This window comes from Acanthaster planci, linkage group LG14 (assembly GCF_054643075.1).
Source record: "Acanthaster planci isolate LZ-2023a linkage group LG14, COTS_SCS, whole genome shotgun sequence".
NCBI classification, from domain to species: domain Eukaryota; kingdom Metazoa; phylum Echinodermata; class Asteroidea; order Valvatida; family Acanthasteridae; genus Acanthaster; species Acanthaster planci.
The window spans coordinates 8,892,000-8,917,187 of NC_141790.1; the positions used below are offsets into that span (position 1 = coordinate 8,892,000).

At 41.8% G+C, this 25,188-nt stretch overlaps 2 protein-coding genes across 4 annotated transcripts; both read right to left on the reverse strand.

Annotated features, from left to right (window-relative positions):
* Positions 1–2: 2 nt before the first annotated feature.
* LOC110980759 (replication factor C subunit 4-like) lies at positions 3–10,985 on the reverse strand. 2 transcript variants are annotated; one of them, XM_022237708.2, is made up of 12 exons: positions 10,831–10,968; positions 10,101–10,215; positions 8,424–8,588; positions 6,986–7,064; positions 6,632–6,711; positions 5,601–5,717; positions 4,849–4,918; positions 4,093–4,166; positions 3,457–3,577; positions 2,456–2,581; positions 1,818–1,943; positions 3–990 (listed from the first exon to the last, which is right to left on the reverse strand). In XM_022237708.2, exons 3-12 carry the CDS (start codon positions 8,537–8,539, stop codon positions 826–828), a joined length of 1,074 nt encoding a protein of 357 aa, XP_022093400.2. In that variant the 5' UTR covers positions 8,540–8,588; positions 10,101–10,215; positions 10,831–10,968; the 3' UTR covers positions 3–825. The 2 variants fall into 2 exon arrangements, with proteins under 2 accessions (XP_022093400.2, XP_022093399.2); XM_022237707.2 differs by lacking the exon at positions 10,101–10,215 and having other exon boundaries at positions 10,831–10,985.
* Positions 10,986–13,575: 2,590 nt separating this feature from the next.
* On the reverse strand, positions 13,576–24,978 carry LOC110980803 (neuropeptide CCHamide-1 receptor-like). 2 transcript variants are annotated; one of them, XM_022237791.2, is made up of 3 exons: positions 24,561–24,978; positions 18,181–18,308; positions 13,576–17,640 (listed from the first exon to the last, which is right to left on the reverse strand). In XM_022237791.2, exons 1-3 carry the CDS (start codon positions 24,565–24,567, stop codon positions 16,738–16,740), a joined length of 1,038 nt encoding a protein of 345 aa, XP_022093483.2. In that variant the 5' UTR covers positions 24,568–24,978; the 3' UTR covers positions 13,576–16,737. The 2 variants fall into 2 exon arrangements, with proteins under 2 accessions (XP_022093483.2, XP_087001992.1); XM_087145866.1 differs by lacking the exon at positions 24,561–24,978 and adding an exon at positions 22,709–24,552.
* Between the last annotated feature and the right edge of the window lie 210 nt (positions 24,979–25,188).

Genomic DNA, 25,188 nt, shown 5'->3' on the forward strand with positions numbered 1-25,188 from the left:
GATTTCGTTGGCTGTTCTCTGAATTTATTTTGTTGTTGATGCACAAGTGTGCAAGTAATCACGCTCTCCACTGCGTCGGAACAGTAAGCTTGGTGGCTATCAAAATGAAACAGTGACCCTGTGTGATAGTGCCTGGACATTGCAAGATGTATTTGCCCCTTGGGTTTAGATAAATCCAGTCTATGACTGGCCAATAAATGTACATTTATGCATCTGCCTTTGGAATTCTGGCATCTTGTCTCCATCTCGGTTTGCCTCCCGGAGGCTCGTACAAAAGCCCACAATTAACAAATCCCTCTGAAAGCAACGGCTTCACCAGGCCCAGCACATAAAGCTATACTGAATTACTACGGCACTAACTCGTCATTCTCAGCATAGAGAAGTCTTGACTTCACGGCTCATTTTATGCTGAATGTGTATTTAAAAATAAGCATGTCAATTTTGTTGACATATCTTTTTAGAATACAGACAGAGATATGCAAATAGCCAAACAAAAACCATACAAATTTGGAGTTTTCCATAGGTTTGTGCACTAACTCAGATGTGCCAAGCAGATTTCATCTAATAACTCCAAAAACTCCAGCTAAATATAGCTCCAAGGGCAAGCATAATCTCCACACTTGACAGGTTGGAAGAAATGGTACAAATCATGAGCTTTGCCATGATGTATACTCCCCAATCTTTTTAGTTAGGGGTGTTTGAAAAAATCTATGCATAGAATACATTATACATGAACAAATACTGAAACAAAATCTAATAGCCAATAGCTGAGAAGGGATTATCAAATGTGAAAAAGTACAGAAAGTCAACAAAATTCCAGCGAACTCAGATGTTGCAGATCTGGCCCATCATGTGAGTGAAGATGTCCATGACCTGCAAATACTCGTCTGCACCATCGCACAGCCTCTTATCGATTATGGCCATGCGCTCCATTATTGCTGATTTCTGCGTGTCTGTCAAGTCGCCCCTTTCCACCACCAGGTCAAAAAGCTGCAGAAATTGGAAACAAGTTTACATCTATTTCGAGAGTGGGTTTTTGATGAAATCTTCCGACATGAATAAGCCCCGAGCAAAAGCACCCCCTCATCAGTTGAAAAGAGCTGGTGGAGAGCGCTCGTTTAGTTGGTAGCAATGCGATCGCAACGTATGCATTTCCTACACGTTCGTGAACCAGCGATACGCAGGTCCCACTGAGGAGCCTCCATTGCTGGGAAAGTGCACCCTCTCTTGGCCCCTATTCGGGGTGGCTTGATGATGCAAAACACAACGGCATAAAATTAAGCATTTGTTCACTCTATCCTTACATTTAGGAGCGGGGATTGATGAATAAACTTCCACTTTTAAAAATTAAGGCACTAACTGACTGTCGTTTCAATTTCCGTTGAATGCTAAATAATGCATGACAGGCGAAACGTAATCTCCATGTGTCACACTTCTCGGCCAAGGCCCAACTCCTCTTGGAAGGCATTGGTAAGCTCTGATTTCTAAGGGCTGCATGACGTAACCTCATGTGGGTAGAACCTGACCCGGGCCAGTCCATCTGCATGCATGTTGTAGGTGTGAGCAGAGAGCAAATTGCGGTAGCTAGATGCCCACAAGGCCCTGTGATGAGATTTTATGGCCCTCGGTGCCAACCTGAGTATTTGGGATTTTCCCGAGGATATGCGGTTCGCCTCAAGCCGAATTGAGAGAAAAATGTCCACTTTTTACTTTTTCAAAATCTCATGCTAGAGGGTATGCTTCACCATTTTTGTTTTTTTTAAAGACTGCTCACGTGGCACAAAAAAATGGAAGTTTGAAGACAAAAGCAGTCTCACCTGTGTGACTACCTGTGTCGCAGCATAGCCTTCCTTCTGGAGATCTTGGACTGTCTTTTCAAGCTTTTCGTAGGACCCTGATGAACAGGTTATCATTAGGTTGGTCATGACTTGATTAGGAACCACCTAAGAAAAGAACATGTGGTAATTAACGCTAAATGGGAACAGCCTGTTTTCAGTCACAAAACAGCTCTTATGAGAAGACTCAGCGAGTCAACAACTTCACTTTTTGATCAGTACGTTCCGATGTTCTACAGTTGGATTGCTCGAATGAGAAATGAAAGCCACTCAACCCTAGCCTGTGCCATGCCACACTCCGCACAAGGATGACCAATCAGAAATCATTCCCCCCCCCCAATGTGACAAGAAATCTCCACCCATACTGCCGTCACAGGCACCCATTAACAATCTAGCATGGAGAGAAGCAAATCAAGGGTAAAGTGACTTGCCCAAGATCGCAACATGCACCCAGCAGCTGCTGGATTCGAACCTCCTACCCCGGCTATGGTCAGGAGTTACAAACCCTGACCATAAAGCTACACATCCACGAACCATGTCCTTACGAAATCTCCTTTACCTTGACAACTGTGACCTTTAAGCTAAGCAGATGCATCTGTATGCATGACACCATCACTCACCCCTCCTATCTCATAGATGTCTTGCACCGTGATGTCCTCGTCTGCTCTGAGTCGGTATGCACTCTGTAAGAATGTAATTGCTTTCCTCAAGTCCCCTTCAGAAGTGCTGATGATCGTGTTCATGGCCTAAAACCCAGACATGTCAATTAAAAGCATGAATATAATAATAATTCACGGTATTAATTTTGCAAACTACTATCATAGGAAGGTTTAAATTTATATGATCTTTGAGAAATGGCTACGTAAAGGACAGATTTCAGTAGGGCCACTTTATACTGTACGGCCCCTTTATACCTGTTACAATGGAAAAGCTCAACCTAAATATCATTTTCCTCAAAGTCAATCCAGTTCAGAAAAAGTTTCCTGCATAGATCTGTGCGAGCTACCCAATGATGCTTCAACCAAACTGGACTCTCTTAAAATTTCAGAGTGATTCAGCAAAAGTACTGAAGCTTAAGTATTAGAAGGCCTGCACTGCTCCAAGTAGAATCTTTCTCAGCGACAAAAGAAACCTTTAAAATCCAAGACTGCTGCTCGGGAAACAACATTCGTGAGTGGTTTCCAGAACTCCCCATGCACCATATTTGTATTAAGGTGAACATATTTACCAATACTGGGTGTTCGAACAGCTACAACATTAACCCTGGCTATCACGGCGACACATATTCCAAAAGACCACCTCAGCTCTCTGGGGAGAACACACTTCAATCCTGCCATTTCAGGCACAAAGTTCTACATCAGACGTCAAGAAAATCTCTTCCCTCGCAGATAGCCTTTTACTCCTTGGTTGGGAGAGGGCATTAGTGACAAAGTTCCTTGCCCAAAGACACATGCATCAAGACGCCAATTAATCAAAATTCCCTCTAGCATCTCTATTTCTTTAGCTTCTGACGGCTTCCAGAAATCTCTGCCTACAAAAACTAACTAAACCCCTAAATCAGATGACAAAACCTTCATGAGACTTGAAATTTAAACGTGTGACTTGAAATTCAAAACCTCACCTCTTCGCCACATTTGATTCCTTCCTTTTGGCATATGTCCAGCAGCCTTTTTCTCTGCACGTCTTCTGAGAGGGGCTTGAAGCGGAACTTGGAGCAACGTGAAGTCAGCGGTTCAATAATCCTTCAGCCAAGAGAGAAAATAAAAGACGTGTACATGGGAAATTCAAAATTCAAGCCTACAAATTATTCCTGTCGATATTGAAATTACAGGTGCAAAATGAAGTGCATATTTTTTCTTCACAGTCAATTTTTGTCCCACAAATAGGCAGTAGAACAAAAGGAATCCAAGCTTGAAAAAGAGTGGTAATGTTTCTGGATATCTGTTGGAGACCCTGTTTGGCTGTTCTGGACACTCTATTCGGTTATGAACCTCCACGTATATGTATTGTTTTTTCTTTGCTTTCTTAAACTTAGGTTCCTCCCAAAAAACTTAACCTTGTTATCAATTTAATTTGATACGGCCGACTCGTGACTAAAGTCAATTCAGACTGGATTTTCAAGTACTGGCTAAAACCGTAGAAGAAAATCCTTCCATAATGCCATGCCTACCTACAGAAATGAAACAATTCTGAAATGTTGAGGTTCCAGACCAAGTGACTGAGTTTGAAAAAGCTGCTGTCCTGCTGGGACACCTACCTGCTGACGTAGTTGCAAATCAGGCAGAACCGTGTGTTCTTGGACTGTTTCTCCATTGTACGACGCAGAGCCGACTGTTTGTGGGTATAAAATTAAAGGGTGCAAAATCCTTTGTCACACTCTCAAACTCTGTGAAAGGATGGCATATGCAGGGTCTGTTGGTTTCACAAGGATCTGGATGTCAAATGATAGTCCCAACACTTCTTCGCTCCATCCATTAGGAAGGTCCGGATGTCAGTGAAGCAACGACGGATTACAGATTGAGATTCGGATCCATGTGAAACAAACTTGGTGAGTCCAGGCTCACTCCAAGACTGGTTTGACTAGGTGCGTGATGGACTCCCGAGGTAAGACTGGGCTAGAGCTGAGAACCTAATCAAATCCATACTTGAGCTTTTTTTGAAGTGTTTGACTCAGTGAGTTTTTTTCTACTTTTTTTTAGGCCATCCGTGACTACTCAGATACTGAGTCAACTGTAATGCTACTGTTGATATGGTATGAGAAAGTATGAGTTTACATGGCCCAAAGCACTCAGAGTGTGAAGATCCATGAAAGTAATGTGATCCATAAATAGAGAGGCATCTTCACAAACTGTATCTGAGACAATCCACTGGTGTGAAAAATGGCCTCATTGGAGAGAACTTAGGCCAAATATCAAACTGTATCTCTGCACAGTATTCCTGACTGGGCATTTTACGAGAGTTACATCAAATAGTCAGCTAAACAGATAAAAAGTGGCAAAACTCAACAGTGTACCTGTGCGGCATTCGTCATCGAGTCTGCTTCATCGAGAATGACAATCTTGAAGGGTGGGCAAGGATGGCCACTGTGAAAAGAAACAATTAGACCCACACTGTTCATCAACTAGGGTCAAGTTGGATCAGTGACCACCAGTCACTTTCCTTCGTAACCTTTTGCCAAAAAATACGTTCTGAGTAGCAGGCGGAATCGACCCATGGCTGATTAATGGTCATGGATAGAACTCGGCCAACGGTGTCAGTCCAGGGGCAAGTTCGGTCGATTTTGATTGGTAACCTATGCATTTAAAGTATATCAGCATAATGGAAAATCGACCAGTGGTTAACAAATCGCCACTGATTGAACTTGCCGAGTACTCTGGACTGACGGCCAGCATCATTGTATCTCATACTTGAGTACTTTTGTCCACGCTCATAGTTGTACTCAAGGAAATATACTCACACTCACACAAATTTCTAGTACTCATACTTGTGGCAAAGTACTTTTACTCATGCTTGTACTCATGAAAAACGACTCGTGCTCGTGGAAAAGTAGTTTCTTCCAACAATGCTGAAAGCCACAACCCAAACTTCTGAACAAAACCTTTGTTTCTTTTATGTTTACTTCCCATTCTAAGCCAGCATGTCTGAAGCCTCCATTATGATCAATGTTCTTAAAGATTTCCTCTTAGATAAAACAAACACAAAATAGACAGCAAAAATAACAAAACAAAAACCAAACGAACAAATAAATAAACTAAACAAATTTACTCTGGTCTTGTTCCTCCAGCTGTTTGCTGAGCAAACGTCTTGACTTTATTTCGGATGACGTCTATTCCCCTCTCGTCAGAAGCATTCAGCTCAAGAACCCGCGTCCGAAACATGTCCCTGCATTTATCCACGAAAGAAAAGACATCTTTTAAATTTTGTGTTGACGGAACAGACCACCATGGATGTTCGCTGGTTCTACTTTCATTATTTGCCAATGTTTCAGTTATGTGGGAATAACCACATTAAAAGTGGAGAATACTTTGACTAGATCTGTGGTGTCCGAGACAGAGGGTATAAACAAAAGTCTTGTCCTCTAAAACAACCGGAAATTCACAGAGGCATGAGTATGGCGGCTGTGGCTCTGGTTTTTTATTTTACCACTGGCCTGCGACAGAGAACAGTCATAGCTGCATGCTACAACTTACTGTTACAGAAAGATCTTGGGCTTTACTGGGATTACCCAATTGACAGCAAAAAAACTAATTCGCTGGATAGAACAGGCAGTATGTTGGTCAATTCCAAAGAAAGGTTTAAATGTAAAAGCCAAAGGAACACAGATGTTAACCGACGTTTGAATGTAGCACAGGAACACTTCCACGAACTCAACATTTTATCCCATTCCAAAACAAAACAAGCTCACTGAAGCCATCTGTACTGTTCGGGTCAGCAGCCTGAGATATCTGCGATTAACGTGCTCAAGTGGAAACAACGCATTGTGGTACTTCCACTAACGTGAACCAACGTGAAAAAATCTGGGTGGCCCGTTGGCTGTTAGATGTGAAGTCACCGTGTTCTATATTGCCACTTCATGAACCATAGATTCGTGAAAAAATTTTTTCACGAATCGTGAAGGGAGTGGTTTAGACTGGTTCCCTCTGCACATTCCAATGGAGAGAATGGGAACAAGTACATGGCTTCAGTTGTCTGTAAAGTTTGGAATGGCCAATGAGCTATCTCATCTTTGAACATGGCAATAAGCATTTTCCCTCTGTTCGAATAGAAGTGGTTCTGGGTGGGATTTCGTCCCTTACCCAAACAGCTCTCTGCCGGCTGCTAGGATGGTGGAGGTCTTGCCGGTACCCGGTGGACCGTAGAACAGCATGTTGGGAAGCTGGGGGAATGGGGATAGAAGGACAAGGTCATGAAATTTCATAGGGAAACCAACTGGCAAGGGTGTTCCAATCAAACAAAACTGACTCCCAACAGAATTCTTGCTGGAAACTTTCCTGAATCCTCCAAATCCTCTACCATGCTGAAAACCAAAGGTACACTTTTGACACTGTGCTCAGCCGCTACAGGGCAAAAAACTGTTTCTTTCACAGATGTTTCTTGAATGTATGGATTTGGACAGTCAAACGATGGGCAAAGAAAAGGTGAAAACTTACATCTGATCCTTCCAGTGACTTTTTGAGCATGGCAACCACCTCTTCTTGGAAAGCGACATCGTCCACACACCTAGGGCGACTGGGAAATGGGAAGAATAAGTTATACATATTTCAGTGAATATATTAACCCCTACCGCCTAGGGTGTATGTAAAATCGTATTGAAATTGGAGGATTTGGGACTGTTAGGGTTAATGTGTTTGCACAATGCTTGCCTCACAGTGCGGCAATTTACATGACAACAGACTGCATATTGTAGCAAAGACTGATCCAAGAAGATGCCATTAACATAGTGGCACTACATCAAAGAGCCATACATACATCCATACATGTACCAGGTAGATAATTACTACAGCGCTAACTGGCTTCGCATTGCAAAGTGCTAGATGTAGGGCTGTGACGAATATTCGAATAACTGAATATTCAATCGATTATCGAATATTATTTTCTGAATTCATGAAAAGGGAACATTTTCTCTTGTTTTAAATGAGAAAAAAACTGCACTGTGGAGGCTTGTTTCAAGCAGATTTATATGAAAAGCGACAGAAATTTTCAACAATTCAAAAAGTAAGTTAATCATTAAACAATTTAAAAGGGAAGAAATTTTCAACTGGGCAAGAAGTACTGGTATTGTTCATCTCTTAAATCTTGCTAAATCGCGGCTGAAGATACTCCTAGATGTGAGAGGCTATATTGATTACAATTGTGTGCATTATTGCAACTGATTTTGTATATGGTTTGTTCATCAACAATCTGCCGGTTTGTACGACCGAATATTCGGTTATTCGATCAAATTGAAGGTCGAATATTCGAATAGTGAATTATTTGAATTGACTCGGCCCTAGCTAGATGCATCCGTGTTTGTGCACAAACCTACGGAAAATTCAAAAAGGGTTGTACAGCTTTTGTTCGGCTATTTAAATATCTGCGTCTGTATTCTAAATACGTTTTCTATTCCTCAACAATGCTGATATGCAAACAAATGCACAATCAGTACGTGAGCATTTGCTTTGCTTCATGTAAACAACGGAAAATATGTGCGCATGTACTCGGCAGATGAATTTTGCCGAGGTTTCTCGTGTCATATTAATGATAAAAGTGTGTTGTGGGCCTGTTTTTGCATGCACGTAGCATTCAGAGTACGCTATTCGGGATTTGTTGTTGCGAATGTATTAAAAATGTCAGCCCCCCGGAGGCGTGAAAACCTCTGCGAGCAAGGGGGACAAGTTAGCACCCCCAATAATTTAATACAGGGGTATTCACAATGCCCACGCATCTGTCACATACAGATTTAAACCCGGGGCACGCATGTACGTGTATAAGTTGGGTGGGTGCAATCACTTCCTTTGTGTGACTGCACAGGTAGTTGGCAATTCTGCCATCAGCTCTCTTTTATGATACAGACATCCCGATGCCGATTACAGGCTGGTCAACACTTACTATTTCTCCACCCACGGGACGAGTCGCTCCCTTGCTTTGCTCGTCTCGCCACTGCTCCCTGCCTTGTCTTTGGCGGCGGGCTTCGATGATGTTCCACCTTTCAGAAAGGCATGCATAGTGCCCCTTGTACGGTGACCACGTAATACTAGGATCTAAGATTTCAATCTGAGGGGAAGAAACGGCAAAATTTTCATTTTCTTTTTTTCACAAAGCACAGAGGTGGTTCAAAGCCTGGGACTGCTGATGAGCCAGACCCCTAAACACCCTTAGAATTATGTGGATCTGTATTCCGCCTCTTTAAGCTTAGAGGGCAGAACGAGGGGCAATCTTTACTTTTAGGACCCTGCCACTACGGGGCACGTGGGTCAAAATTGATAAAAATTTCTATTTCTGCCAACATCATTCCCCATAGGGGCCTGTGGGAAAGTGTTCCATATGCACTCGCATGCATGGGTCGTATGGCTTAATACTGATAAAAGTGCACCATGACGCCTTCAAGTTATAACATGGCCATTACCAGAACATCGCTTGATGATGTCCCTCATTTCGCCCATTTGCCATTTTGCCCCTTTACATCCATTGTGGAATTAGTGACAGTTAAGCCCCAATTTAGGGCTGTGCTGAATATTCATATACCTGAATATTTGATCAATTGTCAAATATTCAAATATTGTTTTTTAGAATTTGAATATTTGAATGCAAAATTCATGAGAACGGAAAATTTTCTTTTGTTTTAAATGAGAAAAATTGCACTATGGAGGCTTTTTTCGAGCAGATTTAAATGAAAAGCGTCATAGATCTTACAACGATTTTAAAAGTAACTTATTCATTAAACAATTTCAAATGAATAGAAATTTTCAACAGGGCAAGAAGTATTGTTCATTTCTTCAATCTTTCTAAATCGTGGCTGGAGATATTCCTAGATGTGAGAAGCTGTTTGATCATAATGTACAATTGTGTGTGTTATTGCAACTGATTTTGTATATAGTCTGTTCATCAACAATCTGCTGGTCGGTGCGACCGAATATTCGGATATTCGATCAAATTGAAGGTCGAATATTCGATTAGTAAATTATCTGAATTGACTCAGCCCTACCCCAATTATTTGTTTAAATTGTTACATTATCCAATAAATCTCAGTATCCTTCAATTTCACACACAACATTCAAATCATTTACTAACTGCTGACAAAAATCTATCTTATTCTAATTTTGAACCCTCAAGGCCCGATAAACAGAATGATGCACAGTGGCATTGTGTTATCATTGTATCGATCGAGAAGTGAACAAAGCCTTGGTTATCTTTGTCTCATTAATATATTATGCATATTTACCGATGCTTCAGAGCTTTGTGACTGACTATGCTGGCAATGTGGCATGAACCTAGTATGACTGGAGAAGGGGGAAGTGCTGGTTATTTCATTATCCCTAACCCCCTAGGGACCATTGAAATCCTGCATAACCTTGTTGCTTTGAGTTCAGCATGGTTAGGGTTATTACTCAAGGCCTACTTTTCATGCTTTGTTTGGCCTTAGGGCCTGTTTCTATTTAGTCTCAAGAAAACACCACATGCATGACATGGGCAATGCAACATTTTAATTGCATGTAAGCCTAAATGCGCAAGGGCATGATACCGGCAAGGTGGCAGGTGGGTGAAATGGCTATGTCTATCACTTACGTTTCATTCACATGTATTCCTTTGAGTAGAATGAAACTGGCATCTTTTCCAAACTTAGGCCTAGTATCATTTCTTATCAGCTCCTCGTGGATGCTCAAATATTAGTTTAGAAGAACTAAATAAACAAGAATGAAAGAAGTTGAACTTTACATGTCAAAACCTTCATTTTGAAACTCATTACTAGGCCTAAACTTTCCATTTTTCCTACCTTTACATTCATCAAGCTGCACATCTGTTCAGATGCTAAAGTTTATTTTCTTCTGATCACGAATATATTTGCATCGGTGAAATCATTTTTAACTCTCCAGAGATTTTCAGGGCAAACACAAACACGGTATCATGTGCCAAAATCAAGATAGCTGCCCAGAGAGCCATGGGAGAGTGGTCACCTACATCATGTAGGCCTACGTGTATTTACTGTAACTTAAGTGTAAACTAACGTTAAAAATCTCTTTTCCATCATCAAATCTCAAGTAAGATTACAAATATTATTTACATGTACAAAAATGTTTCTTCTATTCAGAGTGGGGTTTCTTTACAGCAGTGACAATGACATTTGTGGAAAATCAATTGATGAAAATGGCCAAATTTGTGTGGTGACTGTGACACTATACAGACACAGAACTTGCCGGCCTCCCTATTGCAACCTACAGCCTGCAGGCAAAAATTAGTTGTAAGGAACTCTTCCCAAAAAGCACCTTCGCCACTCAGTTCATAACTTAAAGCCTACCTCTTTTCCTCTTGAAGGGTGATTACTATAAAAGAACTTAAAAGTTACGTTCATGCACGACTCTAGGGTCTAGGCGCCGCTGTCCACCGTCGGTACACTCGCATCTTTCCCGCCATGGCGCGAAATATGGAACAGTACAGCGCGCCCTCTATCACAATAAGTGGCTGATAAGCAGAATCCGAATGGGAAACGAGGCTCGAACAAAGACTATAATCGCAGCTTTGGAGTATTTTTAAGGAGTAAATTTCAAGCTTCCCTGAGGCATGAAGACTATGTTCCTCTTGAAATTGATTATAAAACCATTTTCATATAGGAAAGTACAGGGTGTATCTCTTAGACTGTGTAACACAAAAAATAAATAAAATGCTGTTGGCCATGGTCTCCTTGGGGATGTTTCTAAATCTCTGCATCGCATGCATCGTGTCATTTCAGCTTGGACATCTCAAGCTCCACGATTTTAGCTGGTGGAACCTAAAGGCAGGCGCGCTGAACTTTAACCTCTTTCTGTAGCACAAAATAATACTTTAACGGTCTCTGCTTGGCGACTTCGCACGTCAGCACTTGGATCTCCTAGTTCATAAAACCGGGAATATCACAAGACTGAGGAGCAGTGGAGTAAATCTGTGTCATTGAACGAAGCGGGGAGGGGGGTGGGGACGTGACTTAAATCCGAAAATGCCCGCCCATGCAAATTCGAAAAGGAAAGAGGGGATGCGGGACACCACATGACACTAGACGTGATATCCAAGACACAAGTTTACATACATTCTTCACATCAAAATGAAGCTTCTGCGCATTTTCCCCTCCCCATCCAATCCTTTAAATTGAAAACACTTCTTTAGGATGGAAACCATAATTTATTTTTAACCAAGTACAAATAAAGTTCATGGAGATAACCCGATAACTCAAAACTGATTACATAACATTAAACCACCGTATTTTATAAACCTAGCCTGGTGCACAAAATTTGGAACAAATTCTTAAAATGTGACTTTTTAAAAAATAAACACGATCAAATTTGAAAGTAAACACGTCCATGGTCTTTCCCATTTTAAAACAACTTTTCCACTTCATCGAAACAAACAAAATAAAGTGCCGTGTGTATTAAGACCCGATAAAATAATCGGTAGTGTTTTCAAGTTATTGCAAATTGAAGATTTTGCACGATAATCATTTGTCCGTAGTAGTGCATGTACACGTAGACGTGCGTTGATGTAGTACAGTACATGTACATGAACGCGCACATGTGCATACATAAATCATGGCCGACCGGTCGACAGAGAGCCAACACTGAAATTGATCAACCTAACAAAGGACATTTCGCAACAGCTTAAACATAACATGGTTACCGTTTGCAAACATTCTTTCAATTATCAAGATATGCAGCGTGTGTGGAAAAACTGGAGAACAATTCAAATTTTTGAGTTTAAAATACCCTTTTAACGTTCAGAAATGTGACGTACATGGACATCTTTCACCCCACTTTCTCCTAAATGTCACTTATGATCAACAAGAAACATGTAAAAAAAATGAAATCTGAAGCCAGATTATGCTTCTCTGGTATAAATTCAGCAAACTTTTACACAATGCGGAAGATCCCCGCAGATGGATTTTGATATAGTCGTTTGCTGGTTGGCGTCGCCAATTTGACAAACAACAGAAGGTGACCACGACTTTTGCCGAATTTTAGCGCATGCGGAAAAACTAAGTGGAAGAGGTGAACATACATGCGAGAAATGCAGAAACACAAGAAGAGAAGGATTTGAGCTGAGCTCCATATAGACCTCTTTACTGTGATGTCACAATCGTGCTGGACCCATCGCGTTGTGATGGTAATCTGCTTATTCCAGGTAAACTCGTCAAGCATGCAGGGTTCGTATGTGCGCTTGCACGTGGTTGAAGCTGCCCGTAGGAATATTTATGCGATAACCGTGGCCAAGGCGGTCCACACGTGGTGGTATTGTTTACATTTAGCGCAATCCAGTCACATGTGTAAAAAAGGTCTACAGAAACATAATGGATGGGGCGGCAAAGGGGGCCATCCCCCAAATAAAGAAGCAATATTTTTTGGAGATTTGAGTTTTTGGAGATTCAGACTTTTCCCACTTCTCCCCTCCCCCCAAAAGCGTGTAAAATAAAGCTGCCATAAGTTAAGCCTGATTCCTCAGAAAGGCCATGAGAGGTATAATACATGAGGACATTTCCCCCTTTTATGGTCCCCGCCCTTACATTGTTTCTGGATCTATCTGAACCTCGAGTTCGCCCTAGGCTCAACACTGTCATTTGTCACAATGTTGTCCCCACACACGGATTGGGCGTCGGTCATTAAAAAAAACAGCCCGGGAAGAGGAGGAGAAAGTTAATGATGTCTGAAAAGAGGCTTATTGTAATGCAAATGAAGACGTGTGTCTTCATTAAAGGGGCGACGAAATAGAAATTTCACAAAAACTCTTGAATTGCACCTTTGGGTTTCAATAGAATACCGAAGTGAATACGTCACGCGTACAATTAGTGTGTAAAAGGCATTAGCGCGAGAACCAGCGCGTGAACCAACACGCGCGCGTACTCCATTCGTTTGCACTACACTTTCTGGTTCACAGTGACGTCACACTTCGGTACTCATTTAAAATTATTTTGTTTTGCAATTTAACTCATGTTTTTGAGCTTTTTAGTTTTTATGCTAATGTACATTTGCATATTAATAAGCAAAACTATAAGGTCATCCAAGGATTTGCGCACAGAAAATTTCTAGATTTTTAAAGCAGTGCTATCGTAGATTTAATTTCCTTTTGGCAATTTATTGTTGTGCAAGTATTTGGCAATAAGCCAACAAACACCCTTCCTAAGGAAATGTTTTCAAATAGCAAATTTGGAGATAACAACTTGAACATGAACACCTGCACACTGAACCATGTCTTCCTGGATTAACATTAAAGAAAAAGCGCCCCCAACTGCCCAGAAATGCTTGGTCAATTTTGAATGTTTAAAAAGTGCACTTTTCAGTTCACGTAATGCAAAAAAAAAGATGTCAAACAGTCTTCATACACTGAAGAAGGGTGTAAAAGTACAAAAAAATGTGCTTCTAAGAAAATTCATTTCATGGATCCTTTAAATGGAAATTGATCACTTAGTGCTTGAGAATACCCCTTGCAAACAAAGTGTAACATCCAAGAATTGACTCGTGATGGAGGTTCTTTTTTCCTCAGTTCTCATAAGCAAAAGGTATTGTATCTGTAAGCAAACATTTGTCGAGAACATGAAAAACTCTAACCACCCGAATCTCAAAATGATATGTAGAAAGTACTAAAAATGTGCTGACGACTAAATTTACGTATTAAATACGTTAAATACACCAATAACAACATGCATGCGCAACTCAAGGGTTACACATAAGCAAGAAATTTAGATACACGCATAGGCTTCTCTTATTTACACACAGTCTTACATTTTAGTAAATGCTTTAAGCATTAAAAATATAAAAGCCTACATACCATTTAAAGGCGTAGCCTACTTAAGGTATTTAAAAACGCTGTGTAAAAGATGGGTGTGTTTCAGGAAGGAGAATAGGCGACACGCCTCAGGGGCATCACAAGAACCCATATACAAGACCAAAAAAGTGGACTTTCAAAACATTTGGAGGAATAATTTTCGTCTTGATGACAAAGTGGACAGTCTTAGGTTGTATATTTCGGTTTTCTGTCCGTCTTACAACCCTGACAAAATAATTCTTGGCGTACACATGCCGTCACGTAAAAGCTGTCAATCGGAAGTGAATCAGATTGCAAACATTAGGTTTGCCGTGAGAGTAGCTTGATAAGATGAAATTTTGTCCGTAGAAATTTTTCATAACATTGGAACCGAAACAGGTTTTTAAACCTACATCAAATTCTAAATGATTCTCTTTTTAACTTGTTTGGAACCGTCAGAAACTTGCATGTGATTATAACTGATAGGAAGCAGTGCGAAGTTGTACGAATGAAACAAGTTTGGAATGTGGCACTTCGAAACTCCTGTACATGTACCCGGATTCCGATTAACCGGAGTTTAAGATGAAGCGTACCTACTTGTATTTAAAAATCTTTCATTTAGATACTTGCAAACGTACGTAAAATACAAATTTTAACAGTGCTTAAAATGCTGGACACATGTACATTATATACAGATCGTACTTACGAAAGTTAGGTCACCAATGCATGGAAGTGTCTCGCTGAAAACTTTATAAGAAAAGGTCTGATATTTTAACAGGTGACTATCTTTCTGCAATATAACCGTGAGTATACATCCAATGTAGTAATTCCAGTAGGGTGTATTTCTTTGCCAGGGGACGAGGACGGTTGGGAAATCTCCATCCAACCCCCATCCCAAAATGTTTGGAGAATTCCATCAACTTAAGGGTGCACTGAACTAATTCAAGCTCCATTGAAAATAGTGTAAAATCAGCCAAGTTTGGAGCCCCATGGCAGGCAACTGAAGTCCCTGAGGCCTCTCAAACAAAAATCAATGTGTTGTTTGGTCCTTCAGATTTCATTTGATTTTCAATTTTTAGTAGGTTAACCAATGAATGTTTTAATTATCCGCCAAAACAAACTCACCCCCCAAAAAGTGAATGTTGCCAAGCCCTCCCAGCGGCCATTTTTCAAATGACATCCCTCACCTTCCTGGGGCTCTTCTGACTAATTTTCAATCCCATTTTTGTCTGCTTTGCCCCCAGATGGGTGCCCCTGAATCTACAGAGATGATCCTGGACCATACTGACACAATTCCACCATTTCCTGGCCCAAACAGACCTCTCTTTTCGAAACAATCTCTGGGGGTACTTTTTGTGTGCCTCGGCCTGGCGGAGAATTTTCCTTGAATTGGGACACTGCACCCTTAATCACATTAGAGACCAGACCACTAGGATGCGTTCGTGCGGTTATTCCTGTTAAGACGAGTAGCATGCGTGCGCATTACACTCTGGTGCAGAAGTACATACTCTTGCTGACCCGCGGGTCGTGCCGTTCGGGTGCTCAGGACACTCGTATTAACACAAGTAGCTCGCTCGAACGCACCCCTGCCCACACCGCCTCCTTCACGAATGTTGCTGGTCTGGGTCCCAGACCTGACGACTGTTCTTTTTCGATTAAAGGTCCCGTATTGCCCAGTGTAAGGTGCACGCAAATATTCCGAATTCTTCGTCAATATTTGGAAATTTAGATAGTTTATATAGTTTTTAAACAAGCATTTTTAGTTTCGTAGTGTTGATTTTGATTATGGTACATGTAGGTTGTATTTGTTTATTTATTTATATTTTGATGTACAGCGCCTGGGAGCAGCTTGATGGATTGGGTGCTTTATAAATGTCAAATATTATTATTTTTATTATTATCATTGATGGTCGCGCATTTTGGGCCGTATATAGGCTATTAACACTGACCACTGGATGTGTATAAAAAAAGGTAATAATGGAAGTATCGACGGCGGTTGATCCTGGAACTTTCTATACCCAGCAAGAAATGAGACCGAGGGGTACCCCCCCAACATGGCCAATCCCTATACACATTCCAGACTATTGTTACTTAACACATCCCCCAAGATGTCTGAAAGGAATTCCCCAGATTCCTGCGAGACAATGACCAACACAAAGCAGTGGGGGTTCTCTCCGTCTCATACCTTGCCGCATATGGGACTTTCAGTTTCGCGCATCTCTCCTTGTGCCTTTTTGTTTTCAAAGAAAAACCGCACACCACAAGCTCTTCAGAGTGACCGACTGCGCATGTTTCTTTTGGGCATCAATCACAGTCGTTGGGGCTAAAAAGGCCGTATATTGTTTCATTGTGCATCACATTAGGGGGTTCCTTTTCCCACATATCGTGCCGGGTATCCCCACGGGCCTCTCAGCACCGCCCCTCCCTCGGGGAGGGACAATTATTGGACGCTGAGCGTTGTTTCCGCGTAGACGCCTTCCGGCACAGGAGCATATCGGCGGGGCTGTCCAGCGGCTGCCTTCCGATTACGCCGGTAAAAACGGTCCCGAAAGCAGTCGAGGAGAGGCTGGCGGTGGACTCCACTGAGGACGAACACCACGAAGGGGTTGAGGCAGGAATTGACGTAGATGAGCACGTGCGCGATCTCGATCAGGCGCATGTACAGCTCGAAGTTCTTATAGACGTGCTCCATGGTGTCGTAGTCCGAGTACAGGAAGAACATGTAGAAGAAGTGGTACGGGAACCAGAAGACGGCGAAGACGATCGCCAGCAGCAGCACCACAATCGCCAGACGATGGCGGGCACGCACGCTGGCGACGGATTCTCCACTGACCCCACCGCAACAGAGAACTCGCGCCATTGCCGCATAGCAGCTGGTAATGACTAGGACAGGTAAGAAATAGGTCAGGAGTGCGTACGCGGTGATGTAACCCCGAATTGCCAGCCAATGGTCTGGGAGTTGACGACAAATGTGTACGTCAAAATAAGGTATGTAATACGTGTGGCCTACCACCAAGACAGGAATGGTGAACAGGAGCCCAATGGTCCAGACAACCAGGAGAATCGCCAGCGTGCGCTTCATCTGGACCCGCCGGTGCAGGGAGAAGTAACGCTCGATGCTAACCGCAGTCAGGGAGGTCGCACACAGTGCCTGAGAAAGTACCCACGCCCCGCCCCCGGCCTTGCACAGGAAACTGCCGAACGCCCCGGTGGGCCAACTTATGAACAGCCACGAGACTGTTGACATGGGCACATTTACAACAAACATCATGAGGTCTGCCACAGCCAAGTTACAAACCAAGATGTTCGAGGTGGTTCGCAAATGGCGGTTCAGTAGAATCACCTGCGTTGTGCATGCAAACAGAAAACGAAAAGAAAGACAGGTTGATTGGCACATGTCTATAGCTCGTAATTGGATTTCTGCAGACAAGGCAATAAATACCCCCCTTATAAAAGAGAAAAGGGAATGAAGAGTAAGAAATCTTTTAAACATACTTTTCACCAGGACGTGCTAATGTGATGTGTTATCCGATCAACAGCAATAACACTGAATTAAGAGCCATGAGTGTCTTTTATAATATTTTCACTTTTAAGTCACAGCAAAACAGGAACGTTTGTTTAAAACATTTCCCCCTATTCAACGATCGCTTTATTTAGATGGTAAACTGTTGATGTCACATGGTACATGCATGTATAGAAAGTTTTTCATTCGAAAGAAATGAACACGTGCACCGACCTGTCCACAATGACGGGAGAAAGGGGACACATAGAAACTTTCGGAGATTTTTGTAACGCTATCAGCATATCAGACGCGCAAAAAGCCCTCAGTCGCATGAAAAGCCGTGAAAATCTTGAACTACAATCTGACAGTTAAGTATCTTACCAGCAGGAGGGCACTATTGCCCAAAACGCCGAAGACGGCCATGCAGATTGACACGGAGACATTCCAGCGCCAGGGGGGTATTTGGAAAGTCTTCGGATTGTCCCAACGATCACTGTCTGTGTCGTTGACTGCAAGAGGGGTATAGAAAAAGCCCAGTCGTGAGAATAAGCTTCCCAACAGTTGGTTTAGTATGAGGCGTCGATGCTGCAAACAGTGGCATAGCTAGGATGTTACTAGTGTAGGGGGAGGCAAGGGGGCATCAGCATCTTATGGGGAGCACCAACTTTCATTGGTGTGTTTTTTTAGGGCAAGTTTTCGTTATGGGGAGCACCAGCTTTCACTGGTGTGTTTTTTAGGGCAAGTTTTCGTTAGCCTCGTTCAATATCCATTCATCCGTTTTGTTTTTTAGTGGCGGGGGGCACCCGGAATTCGTGGGGGGCATGTGCCCCCAAGCCCTCCCCCCCTTGGCTACGCCACTGCCTGCAAAACCTATGGACTCTATTCGCAGGTCGGCCATATTGAATTGAAAGTGCGAGGTTCACTTTTTCCTTGGGGAATCTGGGAATAAAAATGAAAGAAATGCTATGAAAGTCATTACAAATTAATGTCATTCCAGCCGATAGGTTAAACTGTGTGACTATGTTTTAAGTTCTACAGACCTTATTCACAAAGATAGCATTTTTAAATTGTGTCCCCTTAATCTTTCTTATTCAATGTAATCTGTTTGCTGGGGTGGTGGCAGACTATTTGGGGTTTCCAGGCATCACTTTCTTTTTATGTGGCTTACAAAATTCAGAGCATAATCTGAAACCTTATTGATGACTCTTACCCGCACTAAGATTCGACTAGCGCTCACTGAGAGGGCCTAGGCTATACATTTTCCCCAACACACAGAAATGTGTTACAAAGTTAAACAGTCCACGCAATTCAATTATTTTACTACCACCCTTGAAAAGGCACCTTTGTGTATCAAGCAACATTATTTCCAATTTTTCGTTTGCTAACGCATTTTAGCTCTTAACGCACGTTTATGCTTAACACGAAATGCCATTAATGTTCTTGAATAAATCTGTGATGTCAACCAAGAAAGAAAAACCTCATTGATGTGATCTGTGCAGAGAAGATGCTGGAATGTTTGAAATTCTGCTGTTCCCAACTTCCATTAATTTTCTTTGGTGATTATTTTTGTTATGTAAGGCCCGTTTCAAACGTCCTTATTTATGCCGTGTCGAATAAATTTGAATTGAGCACGACGTACGCATTAGCATGGCAGTGGTTTCAAACGTCGAACCTAATAACAAAGGCGTGGTCAAACTTAAATAAACCCAAAACGGCAGACCAAAGCGCAGTCTTATTCTTGCCAATAAAATTACAGCTGCACAACGAAAAACGAGTGTTGCTTCAACAAGCATGACTGCTAAATCAAGTTCTTTATACTGAAGAAAAAGACAATAATAACGTGCCTCGTTGTCCATCTGTTGTCAAGCCCAAGTTTTGGACGTGCCAATACGCTTACGCCACTTGCGAGTTAAATTTGAATAAAATCTGGTACACTGTGTTATCTGATTGCACAGAAAACGTAACAATTTGAATTCCCCAGACTAAAGACGCTGTTGCTATGACTCGTGATTCGGGGCAATCTTTTGCATAGCGACCACCATCTCCTTTGTGCCGTTCTTACCATTAAAAACAGTGTATTGTTCCAAGGCGTCTCTTAAGCAGCTAAACAAAAGCTTGCCCCGATTCACGAGGTATAGCAACAGTGGTTTTAGAAAGGAGAATTCAAGTTGTTATGTTGATGTGAATTTAAAGAACTCAGTGTACCAGATTTTATTCAAATTGAACTTGCAAATGGCTTATTTCAAGAGCTTGCAGACGTCTGAGGAGAAATACCACAAGATGGTTTGATTTGATCGGGGACACGTATTCGGGCAGGAGATCCTAAAACTTTTGAGTCTTAAAAGCAACTTTCCTGTTCGTCTTATCTCGCATAAACAAACGGTAACCGAGGGAGACAAACGGTAACCGGGATGATTTTAGAGCGTTATCCGGAGACAAAAGTGAAAACAGTGGAGAGGCCGAGAGAAAATGACGCTGGAATTTGGGCCCCCGTACATTTTCAAGTGTACATGTATATGTATTTTTTTTATTTCAAGACAACTCGAAAATAGAAACATTGCTGAACGTTACAAAAATCATAAAATGTAATTCTTTAGGGTTATAATTAAAGTTTGCCGACAATATTTAACACAAAGAAGCTATAGCCAATTCAACCCATCTTAACAAAGGGTAAATCTCTCTGGTTGGTTTGCTTGTTTTACTACATGTAGGCTACAGTGGGAGGCTTTGGGATACTTAGTGGCGGCAGACACAACGGTCCTTTTTGGTTGATGTCATATAGGGGTGCAGTACGCTAATTCAAGCGAGAATTTCTGGCCAGCTCATGAGCATTAAAAGTGCCCCCCCAGTATCTTTTGAAAAAGGAGATTGTATGGCCCCCAAAATGGTGAGAAGTCCCTGGGTCTTTGGGCTTTCATCTGAGACCAGAATGGCAAAAAATACTGTTGAAAAATGGTCTTAAGTGCCTAAGAAAGTTGAGGGTTGTCACTTAAAAAACGGCTGCTAGCAAACTTTGGAAAAATCACTTTTTGGGGGTAATTTTGTTTTGAGGGAATAACCCAAAATGTAATCAGTTAACCCACAGAAAATTGAAAAGAAAATGAAAAATTATGGAAGATACAATAACTTTTAGTGTGTTTTTCCGGTTCCCTTAGGGATGTTAGAACGCATATTATTGGGCCCGAGCAATGCTGATTTTACACTGTTTTCAATGGGGCCTGAATTAGTGGACAACACCGGTACCATAAACGAATTCGACGAGACGCCATTCTGAGGGGCCACCAATGATGTCATGAAGACTTTAATCATGGAGATCAATGGGGCCATTTACACTCACGCAGCTGTCTTAACATCAGCGCGCACTTCGGCAATTGACTACTGCCTATTGGTCAAGGAGGAATATACCATTGATCTCCATAAGAGCGTTCCGAGGTAATAGGTGGCGTTCTTATCACACATATCAAACAATGCAAACAAGTACACATTTCTGACCAACCACTTAGACACGAGTAGTCACAAAATAATCTTGTAAATAATTAGAATCTCATATGAATCATGGTAGTTACCCATGTTTTGAACAATAATAGCGACAAAGAGTCAAGTTAGAAAAAAATAAAACGGCTACACGTGGTGCCTCCTGTGGTGTTAAGATCCTTAACTTAATGCGAGCACTGTATGCACACACAAACTATCATAAGGAGAACCTTGAACATCCGACGGAGCGGGTCAGCGTAGCGGTTCTTTCCTCGCTTTGCACCAATGAGGCCCGGGTTCGAGTCCCAGCGTGGCCCAGGCTTTAAGTGCAATTGGCTTCCAGTCCATACTCGCTCTCGCAGGTTTTCTCCGAACTGAACCTTCTCCCTAACTCCGTAATGTGGTGCTGATTAATAATTAGTATGATTAAACGTACAGTTATTGATGCAAATAGCCCGAGTTGCCGAAAGCACCATTAAAACAAACCAACAACAACCTTAAACATCTAACATCAAAACACCGAAAAAGTTTGACTGATTGTGCAAATACATTCCATTTATAGGTCATCATGACAACTTACAAAATCGTAGCGCAAAATGATGAGTCCTTAACCAGAAAACATAGGCCGCAGCCTTGAATCTCAAGATTACCTTTCAAAAATCATTCAACTGTAAAACTTTAGGAACTTTCTTTGGTCGAGATCAACAGCTTTTCATTTCAACATCAAAAACTATTAACCAATATAAAGTTTCAACATCACAAAACTATAAACCAATATAAAGTTGCATCTTAGACGATATAAGGGATCCCAAAAGTCTTTGTTTGTAACCGTATTTACTAAACATAATACTTCACAGACAGGACTATCAAAATTCAGTTTGTTATTGCCAAACCTTAGACCTACAATGCCCATATGGTATGGAAAAACAATACTGGACGGAAGACGCACGCATAGAATGACTATCATGTTCCAAGGCATGCAATGAGTCAAAACTAAACATCCGTTTTAAGTGTTGGATTCGTGCACCACGGGTAATATTTTAGAAGTCGAAATGGGGACATTTAGGACACCCTGTAAGAATAAATTTTGACAGCATGTTTTTCTGAGGACTTAGACAGCTCTCCAGACCCACATGGTGTGCTCGAGCCCTGCGCAGATGGCTGTCTTATGTCAGACTGAAAACTTGGCATGAAGAGACCTCCAGCCTGCTGGTGTTTTTTGTCTTCGATAAATTTTTCATGATCAACTGCACCATTCGAAGTATATATATCCTAGCTCGTTCAAATTAATCACAGCTTTGGTGGGATCTTAATCAACTCGAGTTATGAATATACTGTACATGTATTTCCAAGGCTGGAGCTACACTGTGGCTCCAATTTTTCTCTTTGGTTTTCCAGCAACCTTCTTGGTGTGCACAAAGAGATTAGGGCCTACCTGTGGATTCACAGGAATCGGTATCGGCATGGCTCATGGCTGAGCATTCTTCACTGTGTCTTTTTCTATCCCTTGAGGTGAGCGGAAGGCTCCAGGGGGGCCTTGTCAGGTTGAGAAGAGTCTCGGGTTTTCCAAACTCAAAGAGACGATCAGCTTCCATTGTGCCACTGCTGTTTGATCTGCTTTATCCCCCGTTGCACTTTTAACAGTTAACGCAATCTTCTCACAATCGTATGGGCCTATCGCTTCTCGAGTTTGTTCCTTAGTTGCAAGACTGTGTCCGGAAAGCTGCCTCGTCTCCGTACAAGGTCTGGACGTCTTTCAGAACTTTTTCATGTAATTCAGCATTCTTGGAGTTTATTGTGTTCATAAACATCAGCCTATTCAGCAATACTCACTAGTACAGACGACATTGATGAAACCATTATTTGTCTGACCCTGTCCATTCTTGTTCACGGCCTACTACAGGTCTCGCACGATTACATCACGCTGTGCTACACAATAACCAATACTACTTGTATATGTAACGAGTCAGCGAGCCAGCAGTTGTGTATCCCAACATATATTTCCGGAGACTGTAAATATTGCATATGATAGAAGAAGACATTACAAATTTAATTTACAGGGCTTATGCACATCTATCTTGAAATTTTCATCAAGTTCGAACCCAAAATACGAACCAGGCTTCAACAACACAACGTAAAATCAACACCACTTCATCGGATGGTATAGATATATTGACAATGACTCTAGTCACAGCGGGGCGACATGCACAAACAGTCGGTCCAAAAAAAAGTCAACACGTCGTCAGTGCTGCAACATAAACAAATGATGCGTCAACAAAATGTAAGAGCAACTCTAACAAATCACTGTGATGGGAAAGCAGACATTTCTTCTCGAAAACAGGCTCCACCACGGACGGCGAAGTGGGACGGCGATATCGCGGGTTGTGACTTGTGAACTCCTTTTGTACACAAGACAATTCTTTTCAGGCCCAAATTCTCCCTTTGCCTTTATACCCGTTACACTTGTGTATGTAGTTGATTAGTTGAACCATAGCTCCATGCTCCCACCATGGAGGATGGATGTGTACCTCTTTCCATGTGCCTACATATACGCAGGCACATATGTTTACTGCGCCCGTTTAAAGGGTTTTGACCGTAACAAATTGTATTTTTTCAATGATCGTTGGAAAAAGGTGGAACCTTTCTGTATCCCTAAAAAAAGACAGTGTTCTGGATGGACAGATTTCACAGCTTGTCTGACACTGTTATTTTCTAACTTCACAGTGAGATTTAAAGATAATTCTGCGGTTCCGCTCTGAGTTTTGAAAAATGGTGCACACTACCTTCAACACCGACACTCCATATTTAACAGGAAAGATTCCATATGCTGTACATGCACTTGTACGGATAACTGATGCCCCTATGCACAAATCTATGAGACTTGTCTGAAAAAAACTGTTTTCTAAATCATCTCTTCGGAATTTTTTTTATCTGAATTTCACTTTTTACTAATTTTAGGACAAGTTATCACTTTCTGGTGGTTATTATGACATTGAAGGAAAAATTGGTGTTGTCCGTATATGGAACTCTTTCCAACAAATATTTCATTAGTGTACATGTACATGTATAATTGTGTGATTTCCTTGTTTGCTCCAGAATTTCAGAAGACAATATAGACAGTAGTCAGAATGACTCTAAACCTAGCAAAGCACAAACTACAGGATCCATCCGAAATGAACTCCAATGGAGTCCGCCCGTCGGTTTGTACGCAGTGCCATAGGCTGTTTGTAAATACTCCATTGTTCAAAACGTGTCATGAATTGAAGAAGAACCGTCACTTGTCTTACCGTCCATGATACACAGGTACGTAGGTAGGCCCCTAGCTTACTGGGTGGCAATGACCACAGAGCAAAGAACAGGCGTGCCACAGTATCCAGTAGTTACGTTCGAAGACACGTCTCATGGGCTTCTGATAGGTTTTTTGCAGCATTCAAGGCAAGGCTTTCGATGCATGTATGAACATGTACATGTACGTGCGCTGTCAGGGTAGGTAATACGCGTCTGATTGGGATTGCATGTTCTGTACATTATGAGCAGCGCTCGTAGACAAATAGGATTACTACGCTAGAGGCACAATAATTCATTGGACCAAGCGCACCCGGTACCAGCCACGAAAGACTGTAGACTTCACTCCAGTCGAACTTCATCCGATTTTCTGGGAAGATACATCTGGTTGATTTATGACGATGGTCTACTCATTTACTAAATCCGTCTTCAATTTTTCAAGGCCGCATATCATATGTGCTTCTTTGTCGTGATTAAAAGGTTTTGCGGTCATGAAACGAAAGCTGGTTTGGTCGTTGAACTTGCTAATAAATGACGAGAAACAATCCTCAGTTGCCACGCCAATATCTGTATGGTGGGTGGCATCTTTAACTTGTCCACTGAGGTCAGAGAATGACATGCCCTGGGAAC